General features: G+C 32.6%; 2 protein-coding genes across 4 annotated transcripts; one reads left to right on the top strand and one right to left on the bottom strand.

Moving 5' to 3' along the window:
- Nucleotides 1–151: 151 nt before the first annotated feature.
- On the top strand, nt 152–6,647 carry LOC146533902 (acetyl-coenzyme A transporter 1). Its single transcript, XM_085194502.1, has 8 exons — nt 152–292; nt 383–613; nt 798–1,087; nt 1,327–1,684; nt 2,135–2,254; nt 3,034–3,216; nt 3,767–3,988; nt 4,084–6,647. Exons 2-8 carry the CDS (start codon nt 401–403, stop codon nt 4,249–4,251), a joined length of 1,554 nt encoding a protein of 517 aa, XP_085050628.1. The 5' UTR covers nt 152–292; nt 383–400; the 3' UTR covers nt 4,252–6,647.
- Nucleotides 6,648–6,650: 3 nt separating this feature from the next.
- Nucleotides 6,651–11,367, bottom strand: LOC146533901 (cationic amino acid transporter 4). Of its 3 annotated transcripts, none has more exons than XM_085194498.1 (7): nt 11,231–11,367; nt 10,927–11,076; nt 10,368–10,634; nt 9,308–10,290; nt 9,001–9,217; nt 8,167–8,328; nt 6,651–7,950 (listed from the first exon to the last, which is right to left on the bottom strand). In XM_085194498.1, the coding sequence occupies exons 2-7, from the start codon at nt 11,066–11,068 to the stop codon at nt 7,730–7,732; spliced, it is 1,992 nt and encodes a 663-aa protein (XP_085050624.1). In that variant the 5' UTR covers nt 11,069–11,076; nt 11,231–11,367; the 3' UTR covers nt 6,651–7,729. The 3 variants fall into 3 exon arrangements, with proteins under 3 accessions (XP_085050624.1, XP_085050626.1, XP_085050625.1); XM_085194500.1 differs by having other exon boundaries at nt 10,368–10,616; XM_085194499.1 differs by having other exon boundaries at nt 11,170–11,231.
- Between the last annotated feature and the right edge of the window lie 5,669 nt (nt 11,368–17,036).

Below are 17,036 nucleotides of genomic sequence, written 5' to 3'. Positions count from 1 at the left end.
ATATTTATTTAAGCATTTTGTTAATTGTTATTGTAATTTATGGAACTGTCGGGCATATGTCAATGTCATTTTCAATTACCATTTCGAAATTGGACTTTCCGAACTTACGTGGTTTTTTGTGTGTGGATAGCTGTAAGCTGTGTGGCTTATACGATTTATATTAATAAGAACTTCTATCGTAAACATTTAAATAAACTGTATCGAATGACTATATAAATATTCTTGATATATATAAATTTAATCCTATAATTAATTACTTATTCTGTAAATATTTACCGGGCCAAAAATTCAGGTTTATTTTTATTATTTTCTAATACGATGTCTACGTGTATTATTGCTGGCGAGTGGCATGGTAAATTTAATGTATTATGTATTATTCTAGGCTATTCGCAGTGTTATAATGTCATTAACAAAAAGAAAACGTTCAGTTGAAGACGAAGAACTATTAGAAAATGGCGATGCTGCTGGTCACCACAGCCAAAGCAATATAAAAGGGGATGAATTCAATATTGCTGTTTTGTTATTTTTATACACTCTTCAAGGAATTCCTCTTGGGCTTGCAGGAGCAGTGCCTATGTTATTACAAAATCGAGGTATCACATACACACAGCAGGTAGATTTCAGTGTATTTATTTTATATTGAATGAAAATGATATCTTATTTATAAATTTTATATTAAGAATTATTTATAATTAAATTGGTTAGTTGTAAATAGTAAACAATAGTAATTAATATACTTCTTGTTCTTCTCTGTGTGCCTCTTCAATTAATATACTTACTATTTTTTTTTATTTCAGGCTGAATTTAGCTTTGTTAATTGGCCTTACAGTGTAAAACTTTTGTGGGCACCCATAGTTGATGCACTGTTTTGGCCAAAGTTCGGTCGGAGAAAAACATGGCTTGTGCCTGTACAATATTTACTTGGTATTGTTATGATAATAATGTCAAGTAGTGTGACCAGTTGGTTAGGGTCAAATGATGAAGCGCCATCAATGTCAGTACTTACAATATCGTTTTTATTTCTCAACTTCTTAGCTGCTACCCAAGATATTGCAGTAGATGGATGGGCTTTGACAATGTTGAAACGGTAATGCTCTAATACTTATTTATTAGCTGATCTATTGTGGATTTCATTCCCACTTGCAGGAATGGATAATTTTTATTTCCTGTGATAACAATACAAACCTTCATCTTGATTTCCACCTTTCAATACTTTTTTTTTAGCTTCGGTCTGTATCACATAAGTGTACAATGTCAAGACAACCTATTCTCAATATATATATATATGTAAATAAAATAGGAAATGATTACTTAATATTTTTTCAGATGTAACGTTGGACATGCTTCCACATGCAATTCAGTAGGCCAAACAGCTGGATTTTTCTTAGGATATGTTGTATTTTTGGCATTAGAATCTCCATACTTTTGCAACAAATATTTAAGAACTGTACCAGAAGAGACGGGCTTAGTAACATTATCGAGTTTCCTTATGTTTTGGGGATGGATATTTATTATAACAACAACTATTATAGCAGTTTTCAAACATGAAACAAATGATTCAGTAGATTCCAGAGAAAATAATGTCAAAGGGATGAGTGATATTGTTAATGCATACAAACAATTGCACACTATTGTTAAGTTACCAGCTGTAAGGACACTAGCTTTGGTGTTATTCACTGCTAAGGTAAAGTTATAAGCTAATTTATACAAATAATTTAACAAAATGGTTTTTACACTTTAATATTTTATTTTACTGTATCTATATTAAATAGTTTTTAGCTCTAATATGAAAATGATAGTAGTAATGATGTAAGTATATTCTAGGTGTAAAATTAGTATGAATATATTTTTTTTTTCAGCTTCTATCTTTATCAATTTGCTTCACATATATTGGTTAGAACCGAGTGTCCAGAACCAAGTGAAATTCCAAGTTTTCTCATGTCAACAACATGATCTGACAAGCCAGAGCGATGAAACGAAAATAACTCATTTCCCCAATTAGAGATTGAACCCACAACCATTTATTTACATTCAGATGTTTTCTATTTGTGCCATTATGGCATCTGAACATATTTAATTTTAATTACTTCGTATTATCGCTTCTTGTATTAAATAAACAACTTATGTATTACAGATTGGTTTCTGTGCAAGTGATGCAGTTTCTGGCTTAAAACTTGTTGAAGCTGGAGTTCCCCGTGAGGATTTAGCACTTTTAGCTATCCCCCTAGTTCCAGTTCAAATCCTCATGCCTGTGGTATTTATTTATATATTTTTACTAGATTCAACATGCAACTCAATTTTGAAATAGATAAATTCACCCCATTGAGCTGAAAGTTTGTACTTAATTGTAAAAAAATAAGTTAAAAGGTTGATAGAAAACCTTTAAAAAGGAAAAGATCATTTTATATTTTTTTATCGCGTTTTTTTAAATTTAAGCTTCACGTTTTGTCTTCCACATTAGGAAATATAAATAATTTAAAAATAATCATTTCTTTAAGTGGAGATTGAACCCACAACTATTATTTTTACAGCCCATTACACCAGAAAGGCATTAAAGTAATTACTTAATTACGTCATTGAATGTATAAATCATTTAAATAACATCATGATTAATTATGGCACTAATATCATATGCCATAATTCTATTTATGATATATTAGTACTTCATAGAAGTATATAATAACATAGATACTAAGAATATGCTTATCCATTGAGTACAAGTGTAAATCTAAATTTATACTTTTACTACAAAATGTATATTTTTATTATTGAAATAAAAAGGTCGTGTTTACAATCATCCTGTTAACGCGGCCAGTTATGAGTTTGATTCCCACTAGAGGAAAAGGTCTCTGGTCTTAATGGAAATAAAATTTCTTAACTATATGTTCCCAGGTTCCCTTTGCCTACCCTAGTATGTACGGAATTCAACAGATTATCCGAATAAAACTAAAAAAAGAAAAAATATTATATGTAGACAGAGGGAACATTGTTGTATAAATAATACTGTTATAAAATGTAAAAATTTCTTTTTAGTATCTAGCTAAACACACAACCGGTCCTGCTCCACTATCCTTGTGGCTACGAGCTTTTCCACTACGTCTGATCGTGGGTCCCCTGGCGGCCGCGCTTGTAGCGGTCACGCCGAGCCTGTTGGGCAACTCTGGCCCTTCATATTCCTACCTGTTTCTGTTGATGTGCCTTTATGTGTTTCATCAGGTATGTTCATATATTTTTTTAGCTTTACACTTTACCCCGCATATAGCAGGATAGGGAGAGAGAACCTAATTTCATATATAAGTTAATTTCCGATATACAACTAATTTTGTGTAACTTAACGCAGCACTCGGCAACTCATTCCCCCTGGTGGGCACCTTAAACTGTCCCGTTTACATTCAGACAATGTGCTGCTGTGCCACAATTATAAATATATCCATTAATAAACAGAAACACAACAACAAACAGTCTAGTCATTTAGAGTAATATTGACTTTTTAGTTTGAAAAATTATTTATAATAAATTATGTACCTACTTACATAGTTTTTATATTTGTTAGTTTGTTCATAAGGAGTTAACAGCTTATTATCAAAATCACTCAACTTTTTTAGTGCATTTTCGTGATTACTACTCGTACATTAAAATATATTTATAGTTTATTTCATTACTTCAAAAAGTTCCAAGTAAACGATTATACGATTTTAATTATGTTCTTACTTTACTTTTGATTATATATTTTTAAAAATAATATATATTTACTAATATATTCCAGACATGTCTATACTGTATGTTCGTGGCGGTAATGGCTTTCTTCGCCAAAGTGTCAGATCCTGCTGTGGGGGGCACTTACATGACGTTACTTAACACCGTAACAAACCTTGGTACTAATTGGCCCAATACGTTGGCCCTGTGGGCTATAGACCACCTCACGTATAAGAATTGCACTTCTGAATTATTGAATGATAACACGTGTGCTACGCAATTGGAGAGTGATGTGAGTTATTAATATTTGATTTTTTTAAAATTAACTAATTTAAAATTATAGTAAGAATTTCTCTAATATTTAAAACAAATTATTAATATTTCTAGGTTTGCAAGAACAACGGTGGAGTATGCGAGACAAGAATCGACGGTTTCTACATAGAAGTGGTTGTCTGTCTGGTTGCCGGTTACCTCTGGTTGCAATGGGGGCGGAAAACCATCAACCGCTTACAACGACTTCCCGCCTCCGCTTGGGAGATTCCACGCAAACGATAAGACTGATTTATAACTATACTCTGTAATTATAATTAAAAATTTACTATCCATATTATCAATACGTGAAGCAAAAAGTTTGTACTCCTTTTTACGAAAATTTTACGGATAAGGGAGTATGAAATTTAGCAGTGATAGTTTATATGGAGAAGGAGTGCAGGTAATATTTTTTAAATCTAATGCATAAAAATTAAATAAAATAAAACATAACACATGCTATCATATGTTTGGAAATTCACACTTTTGTATGTCACTTGAATATTCACGTTGCTATGGTAACGCGTCAATTGGTTCTCTTGTAGTTTATATTAGCTGTAATAATATTTATAGTGAATAATATCTTTTTTTAAGTAAATAATTCGCTTAATGCAATTTATTCTATATTTTCCCAATTTTTATAAATTGGAGACGTATTTTGTGAAAACTCACTGTATTTTTTACTATTTTTGTAGAACATAAATAAAGAATAATATAAAATATTTATTTACTATTAGAAATAACAGTAATATATCATTATATACCAGGCACAAAATATTTTGGCAGAAATTTTTGTATTAAATAAGTAGCGTTTTTATATTATCTACTAATATTTTCTACTATCTATTTCTATTATTGACTGATTCATAAACAGCATAACGACCATTGTGGCACAAAGTGTCAGCGTCTGACCTTAAGCGCTGCGCGATGTGGGTTTGATTCTTTGGGGGAATCAATTATTTTAATATCCCCGCTCAGGTACGACAGTGGTAACACGCAGTGTCTCAAGTTTGGGCGGAAAGTGGAGAACAGATTGTCTTGACATTAGGTTATTCTGCCACCCTGCTATGAGCGAAATAAAGTGTGAACCTGAAAAAAAATACAACAGGCTTCGAATATTCCTAACTAAGATAATAACTAACTTTTGTCATTCAATTATAAGATAATTCCATTTACAGTAATATTTTCATTATATTTTTATATCTCATCTATTTATTTAGTTTTATATGAGCGAAAAATAGTTTTGTATATATAAAAAAGTTTTTAAGGTACTACTATAAATTTGCAGATAATAATTAAAATAATATGCAGATATACATTCATATTGACATATTGATAATATTTTAGTAGTATTTCACATTTTATATTTTATATTATATTGATAATAAGTGGTTAATAAGTAGAATAAAATAATAATGAACCTTTGCAATTCAGTTCCATTAATTTAAATAATTTGAAGGTTTGCTATTTAAAAGCTTAATGACCATGGATAATATAAAAAATTATTTACTTAAGCTAAAACAGTATATATTTCATAAAATGGAAAATAAATAATTTCGAAACAAATATTATTTTTGTCTTTGCAAAATTAAAAATAGACAGAAAAAGGTGTTAAATTTATGACTATGATAGTCATAACATACTGACATGAATTTAAAAAAAACATGTCAGTATGTTATTGTAGGTACATTGTGTGTTATCTTTAAAATATTTCAAAATGATGTCAATGAACTTCATTTTTTCTTTAATCTGCGTATAGCATTGACATATATAAGCTAATGTATATGAATATTTCTTTTAATATAGTTATTATATATTTGTGTGCAAAAAAATTTTCAAACAAAACTTCAACATTTATATCAGTTAATAAGGTTATGGAAAATATATAGGAACATATTTATATGTTCCTATATATTTGCAATACGCAATGCCTCCTTCGGCGGAAAGCGGGGAACTGAGTGTTTTAACAGTAGGGTCCCTCTGCACCCTATTATATTATTGTTATATTATTAGGGTAGACACCCTGCTATATGCGGTATACGGAATAAAGTAAAAAAATTACGTATTGTGACGTTCCTACGTTACCTCCTCGTTCCCGCCACTTTTAAACTCAAATACATTTGTAATTAGTAAATACTAAAAGATTTAGGTTAAGTATATACATAACAATGTCTATTACAAGTAACATAGGCGAATGATATCGTGATATTTTATAAGCTTATTTATATTTTGTTTGTAAAATATGTATTATCATTTAATGATGTAAATATTGTTTTTAAATTATCTATGATTAGTCAAGAAATCTAAAAGTCTTGCAATTGTAAATTTAATTTGTTTTTGAAGAACTTTGAGTTCTTTGTTATAAATATATTATTTTAATGTTTTTGTGTTAGATCTTATGTTTATAATATTCTAGGTTGTAGTACAAATACAGATAGTATTTTATTTGGTTGTTCTTATCTCCTTAAATACAATTTGACACTCTTGGGATGCGTATCCCAACTTGTATTTAACTTGGGTACAAATTACTAATAAACAAAACGAATAATAGTAATAATATTTGTTTGTTTTTTTTTTTTTTTAATAGTAGTAATAATAATAATATTTGCGTGTTTTTTAAATAAATACAGGGAATTAAAACATTCTTTGTCTATAATTTCTTTATATACACATCAACAATTCTTAAAATACACAGCTTACGTTTCTTTATAACAGTAAATTTGACAACGTTTTTTTATGTGACAACTTAGAATTATAAAGAACACTGAGTATTTGATAACATTCCTATGAAACTGTGAATGCTCAACATTTATTTAATGTAATTATAATAAACACGGTATGTAAGTTACAAATATAAAGCACTTGGAAGAGCTAATTTTTATCAAATATATAAAAAGTTAAACAATTTGTGCATTTCAAACAATTTAAATATTTCATACAACAATACTTAAAGTGCTGTTGAAGTCGCTATTGAGAGAGTGTGTATAAATTTAATAGATATTCTATTTGAGGAGTGTATAATTAAAATCATATTTTGTTATAAATAAATTAATAGGGACTAAAACAGTGTCATTTTTTTAACCTGTTTCCAAACCTTAAAATTTATCATATCTGTATTATGTGAAATATTTTTTTACTTTGGCAACATTTTATTGGTTCAAAATTGAAAAAATATTTGGTGGTAAAAATTTTGAGTTCGATATTTGCAATATTTGTGCAAAATTCCTTATAATCTATACGATTATATTTCAGCACAAAATCTATAATCTATATATTTTTTATTTCATTTTTAAATATAATAAAAAGTTTTCACTATAACACAGAACATAACAATTTTAAATATTTTTTAAATTCTAATCTAATGCCAGATCACAAATTGACTCGCTCGTCGCGTCGGATTGATTTCAACAATTGATAAAATAATTAATTACATTTTTTAATTCTAACAGAGACATCGATACGTATTAATAATTAATAATATAGAATAATAATGTATTGCAAAATATAAAACACAACAGTCATTCCAGTAGACGCCGTCTGACTTATAAACGCGACGGTTGTAAGTATGTCCTAGTGTTATTGGATGGATTAATTTCAAGAAGACATAACGCTGGTTTGTGTTCTGTTGTCATGTCTTCGCTCTAGGATTCCTCAGCGTGCCCAGCGGGATACAGAGTCAAGTTAAAAATAAAAAGGAAATTTCGGTTTTAATAAACGTTCAAAATCAAGGTTCCCGCCTCGCGAGCTCGTCATCACATATGATTGGTTTGCGGTCGTCGCTCTTACTGCCGCGGCCCAAGCGGCCGACGCGGCGCGCTAATGAGTTAGTCTTGTCCACCGCCCCCCAACTGTGGGCAGACCCGCTGCCCGACCTGGACAGCAGACCAGTCACTCCTTCGCCGAGTTTGCTATGATGTATTCCATAGAGGAAATATAGGAGGAGTCCTGAAATATAAAAATAATTAATTTTAATGTGCAACATTTTTTTCAGCTCTGTTCTGTTCTTTAATTATGGCGATTATTTATATTGCTTTTTGATCAAACAAATTGCGATGTTGGTTTACCGCTTACCACGCCCTAGAACCCATATATCTATAATAAGCGGAACGTAAAAATCAAAACATTAGACTGTGTCCGCTGTTACCGCAAAATGAGACTTACCAAAAGTCATCCAAATTGCAAAACGCGCCCAAGTGAGAGCATTAAGGTTGACCATCAATTCAACGTTAAGCATCACACTAGCCGCTGGCAGCAACGGCACCCAAGGCACTCGGAATGGTAATTTTAAAGGATTTTGTTGGTGCGCCCAAATCACTACCAAACCTGGAAAAAAGAAAAGTAAGTAAGTATCAAAGTGAAATATCACCTAGATTCATATTTCTATGAAATTTTATTTTAATAGTTGTATTTGTGGCAACAAATAAATAAAAAATATTAAATATATATGCTCTTGCTCTTGTTTCATATACCTACCTATATTAAAGACATATACCACCGTTGTACATTTTTTTGAAAAGAGAAACAACTACCAATCATTAATAATAACAATAAAATAAACGTGTCTACTCATTTTTCGTCTTTAGCTTTTCTATAAAAAACCGTTATTTGCTTCAATACACACCAGCACTTAAATTTAATACAGTTATGAACTAAAATGACTAAACACTAATACATTTTTATCATATTCCCTTTATATTAATTACAGGCTATTTATATGAGTAACAATTGACAATAGAGCGATGGGTACAGCTGTGAATGGCATTGAGCGAAAATAAACTACCTAACATCTTCAAACATAACTAGCTCTGCGTATTGAATTAGTAACCTTTAAATTAATATATAGTCATTAAAAACACCAATCTAATAGAACAAGTTTTTACAAATCAATCCATATTAAATCTCAAGTTTTCTAAATTTTAAACTATTAATAGATATATACTTATCTACTAAATACTTAGATATTCCAATAGTAAGAAAATGTAATAGAATACTTACAAGCTATAATAATGAAACTTAATATGAAATCTGGTAACAGTGCCCAAAGTCCTGCTGGTTCAGCCAAGAAGTGGTTATGTGCACAGAGCGCCGCCGCGGCCGCAGTGAATACATATACGCAGCTCGTGACTGCACTCCCTGGAGCCCTGCCGCCGGCGAGAGGCTCCAGCCAGGCGTACTGCGCTCGAAGTCTACCTACTGTTAACGCTTCGAACATCTGTTGATTATATTTTACAAGTTTTACATTAAGTATGTGTTGGAAGACATTAATTTAATAATTTGACGGTAAAAATAAAAACAAAGATACCTCCGAAGAAGATGACCCTCCGTCACCACTCCCAGGAGTGCCAGTAGCTGAGCTATCTTCTCTATCCATTGGTGAATCCAAGTGAGGAGAACCGAAAACTTTATCTTCTGCAGGAGGAGCTGGTCGATATCGTAATATTATAACAGCCGCGCTGACAATCGTATAAGCTAATAATGTGCCAATCGACATGAATTCTACTAACTTTTCTAGATCGAATAAAAGCGCTATTATCGCTGAAGATATTCCGGATATTATGAGATTCGAAATAGGAATATGTGACTTGTTACTTATATCGCTCAGAAAACCAAACAATAAACCATCAGCTGACATAGCATATAAACAACGTGGGAGAGAAAATAATGATCCTAGCAATGTCGTGGTCATTCCACAAACAGCACCAACTGCTACTGCGTACTTAGCCCATTCTGCGTGAACTGCGCCTAACGCTTCTGGTATCGCGGCTTCCGGCTTAATACTTGTATACGGCACCATTAATGTCAATGCTATGGCCACGAGAATGTAGCCAAAAGCTACCATAGCCATTGACAAGATAGTTGCAATGGGAATGGATCGCGAAGGATCCTTAGCTTCTTCACTAGAAGCAGATATACTATCAAATCCAACGAAAGCATAAAAACATGTAGCTGCGCCAGCAAGTACTCCACTGAAACCAAACGGCATGAAACCGCCATTCTTCTCCGACCAATTAGTAATATCGGCGTAATAGAAGCCAAGGAATATTACCAAAGATATTACTGTGAGATTTAAAATTGTTAGAGCATTGTTGATATACGCTGAAGTTTTCACCCCTACTGCCAGAATTAAGGATGCTACTATACATATTAAAAAGGCCAAAACATCGGGATATGAACTGAGAAGTGTCACGTTTAATTCGCCTGTGATAGATTTTGTTGCGTTACTAATAGTACCATCTAACATGGCATCTAAATAGCCTGACCACGCCCTGGCGACTGAAGCAGCTCCTAAAACAATTGAATATATCACGTTAGGCAAAATTACATTTATATCTATGAAAAATTTAAATTTCCTAGTATATTACCTATCATATATTCGAGTACAATATTCCATCCAATAATGAAGGCCCAAAATTCTCCAATGCTCACATAAGTATAGGCGTAAGCACTTCCAGCCCTCGGTATTCTAGTACCAAATTCAGCGTAGCACAGTGCAGCCAGGGTAGAAGTGATACCCGCTAGTAAAAAACTTAAAGCTGTTGCAGGACCTGCCATACTGTGAGCCACTGTTCCAGTTAACACATAAATACCAGCTCCAACCATATGACCGACACCTAAAAATCGTTTTCTGCCTATAGAAAAAGTAAGAATAATATTGGACACAAAAAAAAACCTTATTTTTACTAATACTTGAAAGGTTTTCTAAGAATTTGTTTATATTTTTATATATTGGGTTACTTTCCACCAAAATGCATTTTTGAAATAGGTATGTAGTTTATTTTTAGCTCACAATCCATATATGCAAATGTACCAAGTTGGATATTTTTAAATTATTCCCGTAAAAAAAATAAAAATATTAAAATGCTGTGGTAAGTTCTTTTCTAAAGAAAAAAACGTTACAAAAATATAATTTAAATAACTCACCTAAAAGTGTTATATCAAAAGTTGTAAGACAACGGTTAAGGGGAGTATCCAAGACATCTCCATAAAGAGGCTTGCGTCGATTCATTTTGTGACAAAACCCGGAGAGGACATGTCCCAGGATTTTATGCCTGGCCCCCGGCATGATGGTTTCTTTAATTGACAAGAAATACATATATTAAACATACACTAATTCATTACTTTTATGATTTCTTAATATTTTTATTAATCAAACAAAAAGATCACCTAATAATGTTTGTTAATATAATTATTTTCAATATAATATTTTTACAATTTATGATAGTACCTCTTAATTTCTTGACCAGCTGACGATGTTTGCGATGTCCCAGTGATAGCTCCGATGAAAAAAGTCAGCGCGCGCATCTAATCGATTAGTAGGGGATGCGCGCGATATTATTTATGTTATGTGGACAATGCATGCTGAAATTATACTGGAATTTCATGGCATTTTAATTTCGTTGTAGTATTGTACTTGTAGTTTTAAATAATATTAAGTTCCAGTTCTTGAGCTGATATTAATTGCGGTTCAAATTTATAATTTGTTATATCTAATATGATAATATTTAACTTAACTACCGATAAATAACTACCGTAGTAAATTCTGTAAAACATTTTTTATTCTTTTTAAATATCTAAATCCAAACTACCTCTTCTTAGATTCAAAGAACTTTCTGTGATGTTAAAGTGAGCCATAGGACGTGTCTTATCTACATCCCACAAGTTGGACCTAAACCTTTTGCTAGTTTTGACTAATAATGAACAAATTCCTACTATTTTCTATTAAAATCTTTCAGTTTTACACGTATACCTATTTATTACCTACCAAATTATTTATTTTAAATTATCTGGAAAAAAATACTTGTCTCCAAGGAATAATTCAACAAGCTCTCTACGCAACCCACGCGATGTAATTCGTTTTGTTCAGTATCTAAAAATAGAAATATCTAAGTACAAATACGAATCAATACAAATATGCAGGTACATATATTTTTTTATCATTAAGTACCCACCTACGTTCTTAACGTTTCCTAGCGTTTAATGGGTAGTCGTCTCTTTTTCTTTTTGCGAACACAATAATATCGTTGAACGTAAGGTTTTATATTAATATTTAATACTTATATTTTACAATCCTAATTAGGGTACAAAAAATCTATTGAATTTTGGAGACAGATGTAAAAGCAAAGGCCGTTCGCTTTTGTTTCGCAAATGAAACGAAAATATATATATAACTATAGCGGTTGAGATGTGATACCACTATTTAATATGATCTTATTTATTTTACACTAAATGAGTAAAATTAAAAATCCAAATTTTGTGGAGAAATTGTCCAAATTTATTTAACTCACAGATACGTGAAGAGAAAATAATCACAGAAGGAAATAAAGAAATTTAAATAAATACCAATAGAAAATACAAGCTAAACTAGCACGTAATAGCAAGAAGTTAAGGTTGAGAATTGAATGCAAGCTAAGAGAGCAATGGATACACAAGTGAATGTCGCAAGCGATTCTAGCCGACTCTTTAAACGTGGCGATGCTAGCTAGCAGCCTACGACACGCATAGCAAAAAAACTCGGAACAGGTTTGAATTGTTCCAATGCGCTGCGTGCGGATGATTTTAGTAAACGTAATAATATTAATTTAGAATAAGTAATGTTCCCTACAGTACTCCCCCCCAGAGACCTGGTTAAGGGCGATAGTAGTCTGGAAACTTGACTCTTCTTCCGCTTCTTGTCCGCTTCTCAAGTGTCTGCTCCACGTCAGATTGAGAGATAGCCTTTGGTGCTGTTATTATCTTCTTTGATGCAGGAACGGCCTCTCGCGTAACATATGCGGGCTTGATCCTGTCCACACTAACGTTATTAGGCTTACCACATATGTCTATTTTGAAATATTTAGGAGTCCTCTTGAGAACCTTGTATGGGCCTGCATAAGGTGGTTCCAGTGGTTTGCGGACGTGGTCCTGCCGTAAAAAAACATGTGTTGTCTCTGCAAGGTCAGCTGGCATATAAAAAGGACCTGTCCTATGCCATGACGTGGGCTTCGGTGAGAGTCGTGCCATACCAGCACGAAGACGAGTGACCAGATTTGTGATATCTGCAGTCCTGTAGTCTTCTGAGGGTGCCAGAAATTGCCCTGGAATTCGAAGGGGCTCCCCGTAGACCAGCTCAGCCGCTGAAGCCTGAATGTCATCCTTCCAGGCACTACGAATGCCCAGCAGCACTAACGGAAGTGCTTCTGTCCAGGTCGAAGAGGGATGGCACATGATAGCTGCCTTCAGCTGCCGATGGAGTCTCTCGATCAAGCCGTTGGAAGCTGGATGATACGAAGTAGTCGTAAAGTGATGTGCACCAACCATGGCTGATAGTGCCTTGAAGAGATGCGACTCGAATTGCCGACCCCTATCGGTTGTAATTCGAAGAGGGCAACCAAATCTTGCTATCCAACCAGAGAGAAGAGCGGCAGCACAGGAATCAGCTGTGATGTCCTTAAGTGGGAATGCCTCAGGCCATCGTGTGAAACGGTCGATGACAGTAAGGCAATATCTGAAATCAGACGAAATAGTTAAAGGTCCGACGATGTCGAGGTGGATGTGTGCAAACCTCGATGTAGGAGTTGGAATTGAGGATAAGGGAGCAAGGGTATGACGGTGAACTTTGCTCTTTTGACAAAGTATACACTCTCGTGTCCACTCTCTACAGTCCTTGCGAATCCCTGGCCATACAAATCTCTGTGTAACCAGCCGCACTGTAGCTGTCCTACCAGGATGGCTCAAGCTGTGTAAAGTTTCAAAAACTTGTCGGCGAAACTTCTCAGTAATGAACGGGCGCGGAGAAGACATTGATACGTCACAGTATAACTTCTGGTTACAGTCTGGCAAATCTACTTTAGCCAGTTTTAACGATGAGCCTTTTTGAAGCAGACCTAGCAGTTCAGGATCAGTATCTTGAGCAAGTGCTAGAGCCTGGTAATCAATAGATCGACTCACCTCTTCCAGTCGCGACAGAGTATCAGCCACTACATTCAAACGTCCTGGTAAGTATTGAATAAAAGTTGTGAACTGAGAAATATAATCAAAGTACCGATATCACGTCGGGGTCACCAATATAGCGGTTGAGATGTGATACCACTATTTAATATGATCTTATTTATTTTACACTAAATGAGTAAAATTAAAAATCCAAATTTTGTGGAGAAATTGTCCAAATTTATTTAACTCACAGATACGTGAAGAGAAAATAATCACAGAAGGAAATAAAGAAATTTAAATAAATACCAATAGAAAATACAAGCTAAACTAGCACGTAATAGCAAGAAGTTAAGGTTGAGAATTGAATGCAAGCTAAGAGAGCAATGGATACACAAGTGAATGTCGCAAGCGATTCTAGCCGACTCTTTAAACGTGGCGATGCTAGCTAGCAGCCTACGACACGCATAGCAAAAAAACTCGGAACAGGTTTGAATTGTTCCAATGCGCTGCGTGCGGATGATTTTAGTAAACGTAATAATATTAATTTAGAATAAGTAATGTTCCCTACATAACGATAAGAGTTTACCAATCAAAAGGTCTAGCGTGGGTTGACGGTTGGATTACGAATAAAAGAAATTCGAATTCTGTACATACTGTGATGATATTTATACATACCATTATTTATTTTAACCATTTTAAAGTAGTATTCCACACTGAGGAAAGAAATGAAGTTTTTTAGAAGACGTGTAAAAAAATTATGCAAAAACGCGATTTCTTTGAACCTGCACTTTTTAGAAATTCAAGTACATATTTAAATACAACTTCAACTTTAAGGTACCTATATATTCTTATAATTAAATATTTTTATAATTAAAAATAAGAATAAACATAACTTACTAATTTAATGGAAATTTATCTAACGCCTGTTAATGGGGTTTTAACATCATTTCGTTATTGACGAATAAAATACGAATAAATTCTTATTATAATATTTAAATCAAAAACCAAACTATTTCAAACAATTTTATTCACATTCTACTTACTATTCTCGGTGATATTATAGATAGGTATACAAAACCAAAAATAAATACATATTAAGTTGTACAAAGACATTGTTATTAAATTACTATTTATATAATTTTATATTTTGAGCTTATTTCATAATGAAAAGAGAAAAACAAAAATATTGACCCGTATAAAATACAAAAAACAAATTCCTAACGCTTTTACCCTTAAGCAAGTACATTCATACTTAGCTATGCATGGTATGGATATGATATTCATGCTCCTATAGAAGATTTATATAAAAATCATTTTATATAAGTTTGGCTTATCGACAACAAATATATTTCTGTTTTATATGAACACAATAAAAATAACATTCACAAATGTGTTAACAAAATGTCAAATCGTGAGACAAGAAAATGTTATAATTATCAAATATTTATATATATTTATTTAACAATTTACTTCAGTTATACGAAATTAAGGTACATATTTTAAGGCAAAGTTAATGAAATGATTAACAAAAAAAGACAGAAATAATTATTAGTGGGAAATTTTAAAATGAGTTGTGTTTTACGAATCTACAAGTTCCACAGTATGTACCTATATGCGAATGTGGAAATATCAACATTCACAACAAAATTTGGCCTTAACATTTGAGGTAGAAATTAATATGACACGATTTTCCTCCATTTTTTATCGTATTGGACATATTTTGTTAGAGATTAAAGTTTTATTCCATTAAACATACATATATTTTTTGTGTAGCATAAAAGTTACTCAATGAAAAAATTAAAAGTATAAAATTCAATATTTTAAGGTTTTCTCATGCAATTGGCATAAGCCATTTTTAAATAGGAACCTTCTGTTGATTATTATAACATGAAAAGGTTCCAGTTCAAAAATCGAAAACCTAGAATATGAACATGTCAAAATTAAAACAAAAGCGCACCGATCAACTTAAGTATAATTTTTCTCTATTTATTCATATATTATAGTTAGGGAGGCGAAGCAGCAAACTGTGGAGTCACTCGAGCGTCATGGAGACCTATTGGGTTGCGAAGCTTAGATGATAACAAGAAAAAAATGTCATATAAAAAATTTCGTTTTACCGGTGGGTTGAGGGGTTATAGATTTTCAAAAATGTAAAAAAAAACTGTTCCATGGACATACTCGAGCGCGTCAGATATTGATATCATCAATTGCCTACGTCTTCTTAAGCATGAAAATATGTTAATCTGACAGTTTCCGTGGTGGAGGTGGTCGTACATAAGAGTTAAAAATGGCAAAAATAAAAATATTATCGAGCGCGTCAGATTTTCTAAGGGGGTGTTAAGTGAACCTAAAAAAAAGCTCTTATGTAATAATCTGACGATTTGGATGTGACGCAAGCTCGTAATCGTTGTTTGAAAATGCAAAAAAAAATCGTCATCTTGAAATACTCGAGCGCGTCAGATTAAGATATATATGGTTTATCTTCATGCCCTAGACGTGATATCTCAAAATCAGACGATTATCTGAAGGGACTTGCTTAATCTGACAATTATTAATATTTTTTTTAAACCAATACAAGAAACAAGTCAGCTTTACGTTGTATCCCGCACACAGCAGGGTAGACAGAGGGAACCTAAGGTTAAGACACTCTGTTCCCCACTTTCTGCCAAATTTTGAAGGCATTGAGTGTTGAGTAGCAGCACTTAACGTCACTGTTTTGCCTCGACACCAGAGCGAAGAACTGGAAATATAAATTTCAATAAATATTTCATCTCCTGGAATGGAGATTGAACCCACAACCAGTCTGTTTTACTGTCACACTTTGTGCCACTGCGCCACGACTGGCCTCAATTTTTTTTTTTCGTTGAACGCAATCAATAGAAAAGCTCAAGAAATAGAATGTAACTAAAAGAATGTATGTTTGAAATAGAATACTTGTATTTATAAAAAAAAGTACAAAAAAAAATTTTTTTCAAGTATTTTTTTTAATTTATCATCTTCATTGATAAGTTAGGGACCAATAAATAAAAAAAGAGTGCGATAGGAATAGAAATACGGTGAGAGGAATATATGCAATTCTTAGGTATATTAAACTTTATCAATAAATTTCTATTACTTCGGTT

This window comes from Heliconius melpomene, chromosome 12 (genome assembly GCF_056956725.1).
Source record: "Heliconius melpomene rosina isolate 202511_hmr_F chromosome 12, ASM5695672v1, whole genome shotgun sequence".
In the NCBI taxonomy this organism is placed as follows: domain Eukaryota; kingdom Metazoa; phylum Arthropoda; class Insecta; order Lepidoptera; family Nymphalidae; genus Heliconius; species Heliconius melpomene.
The sequence above is the reverse complement of the archived record's forward strand: the minus strand, read 5'-3'. Positions and strand labels throughout refer to the sequence as shown.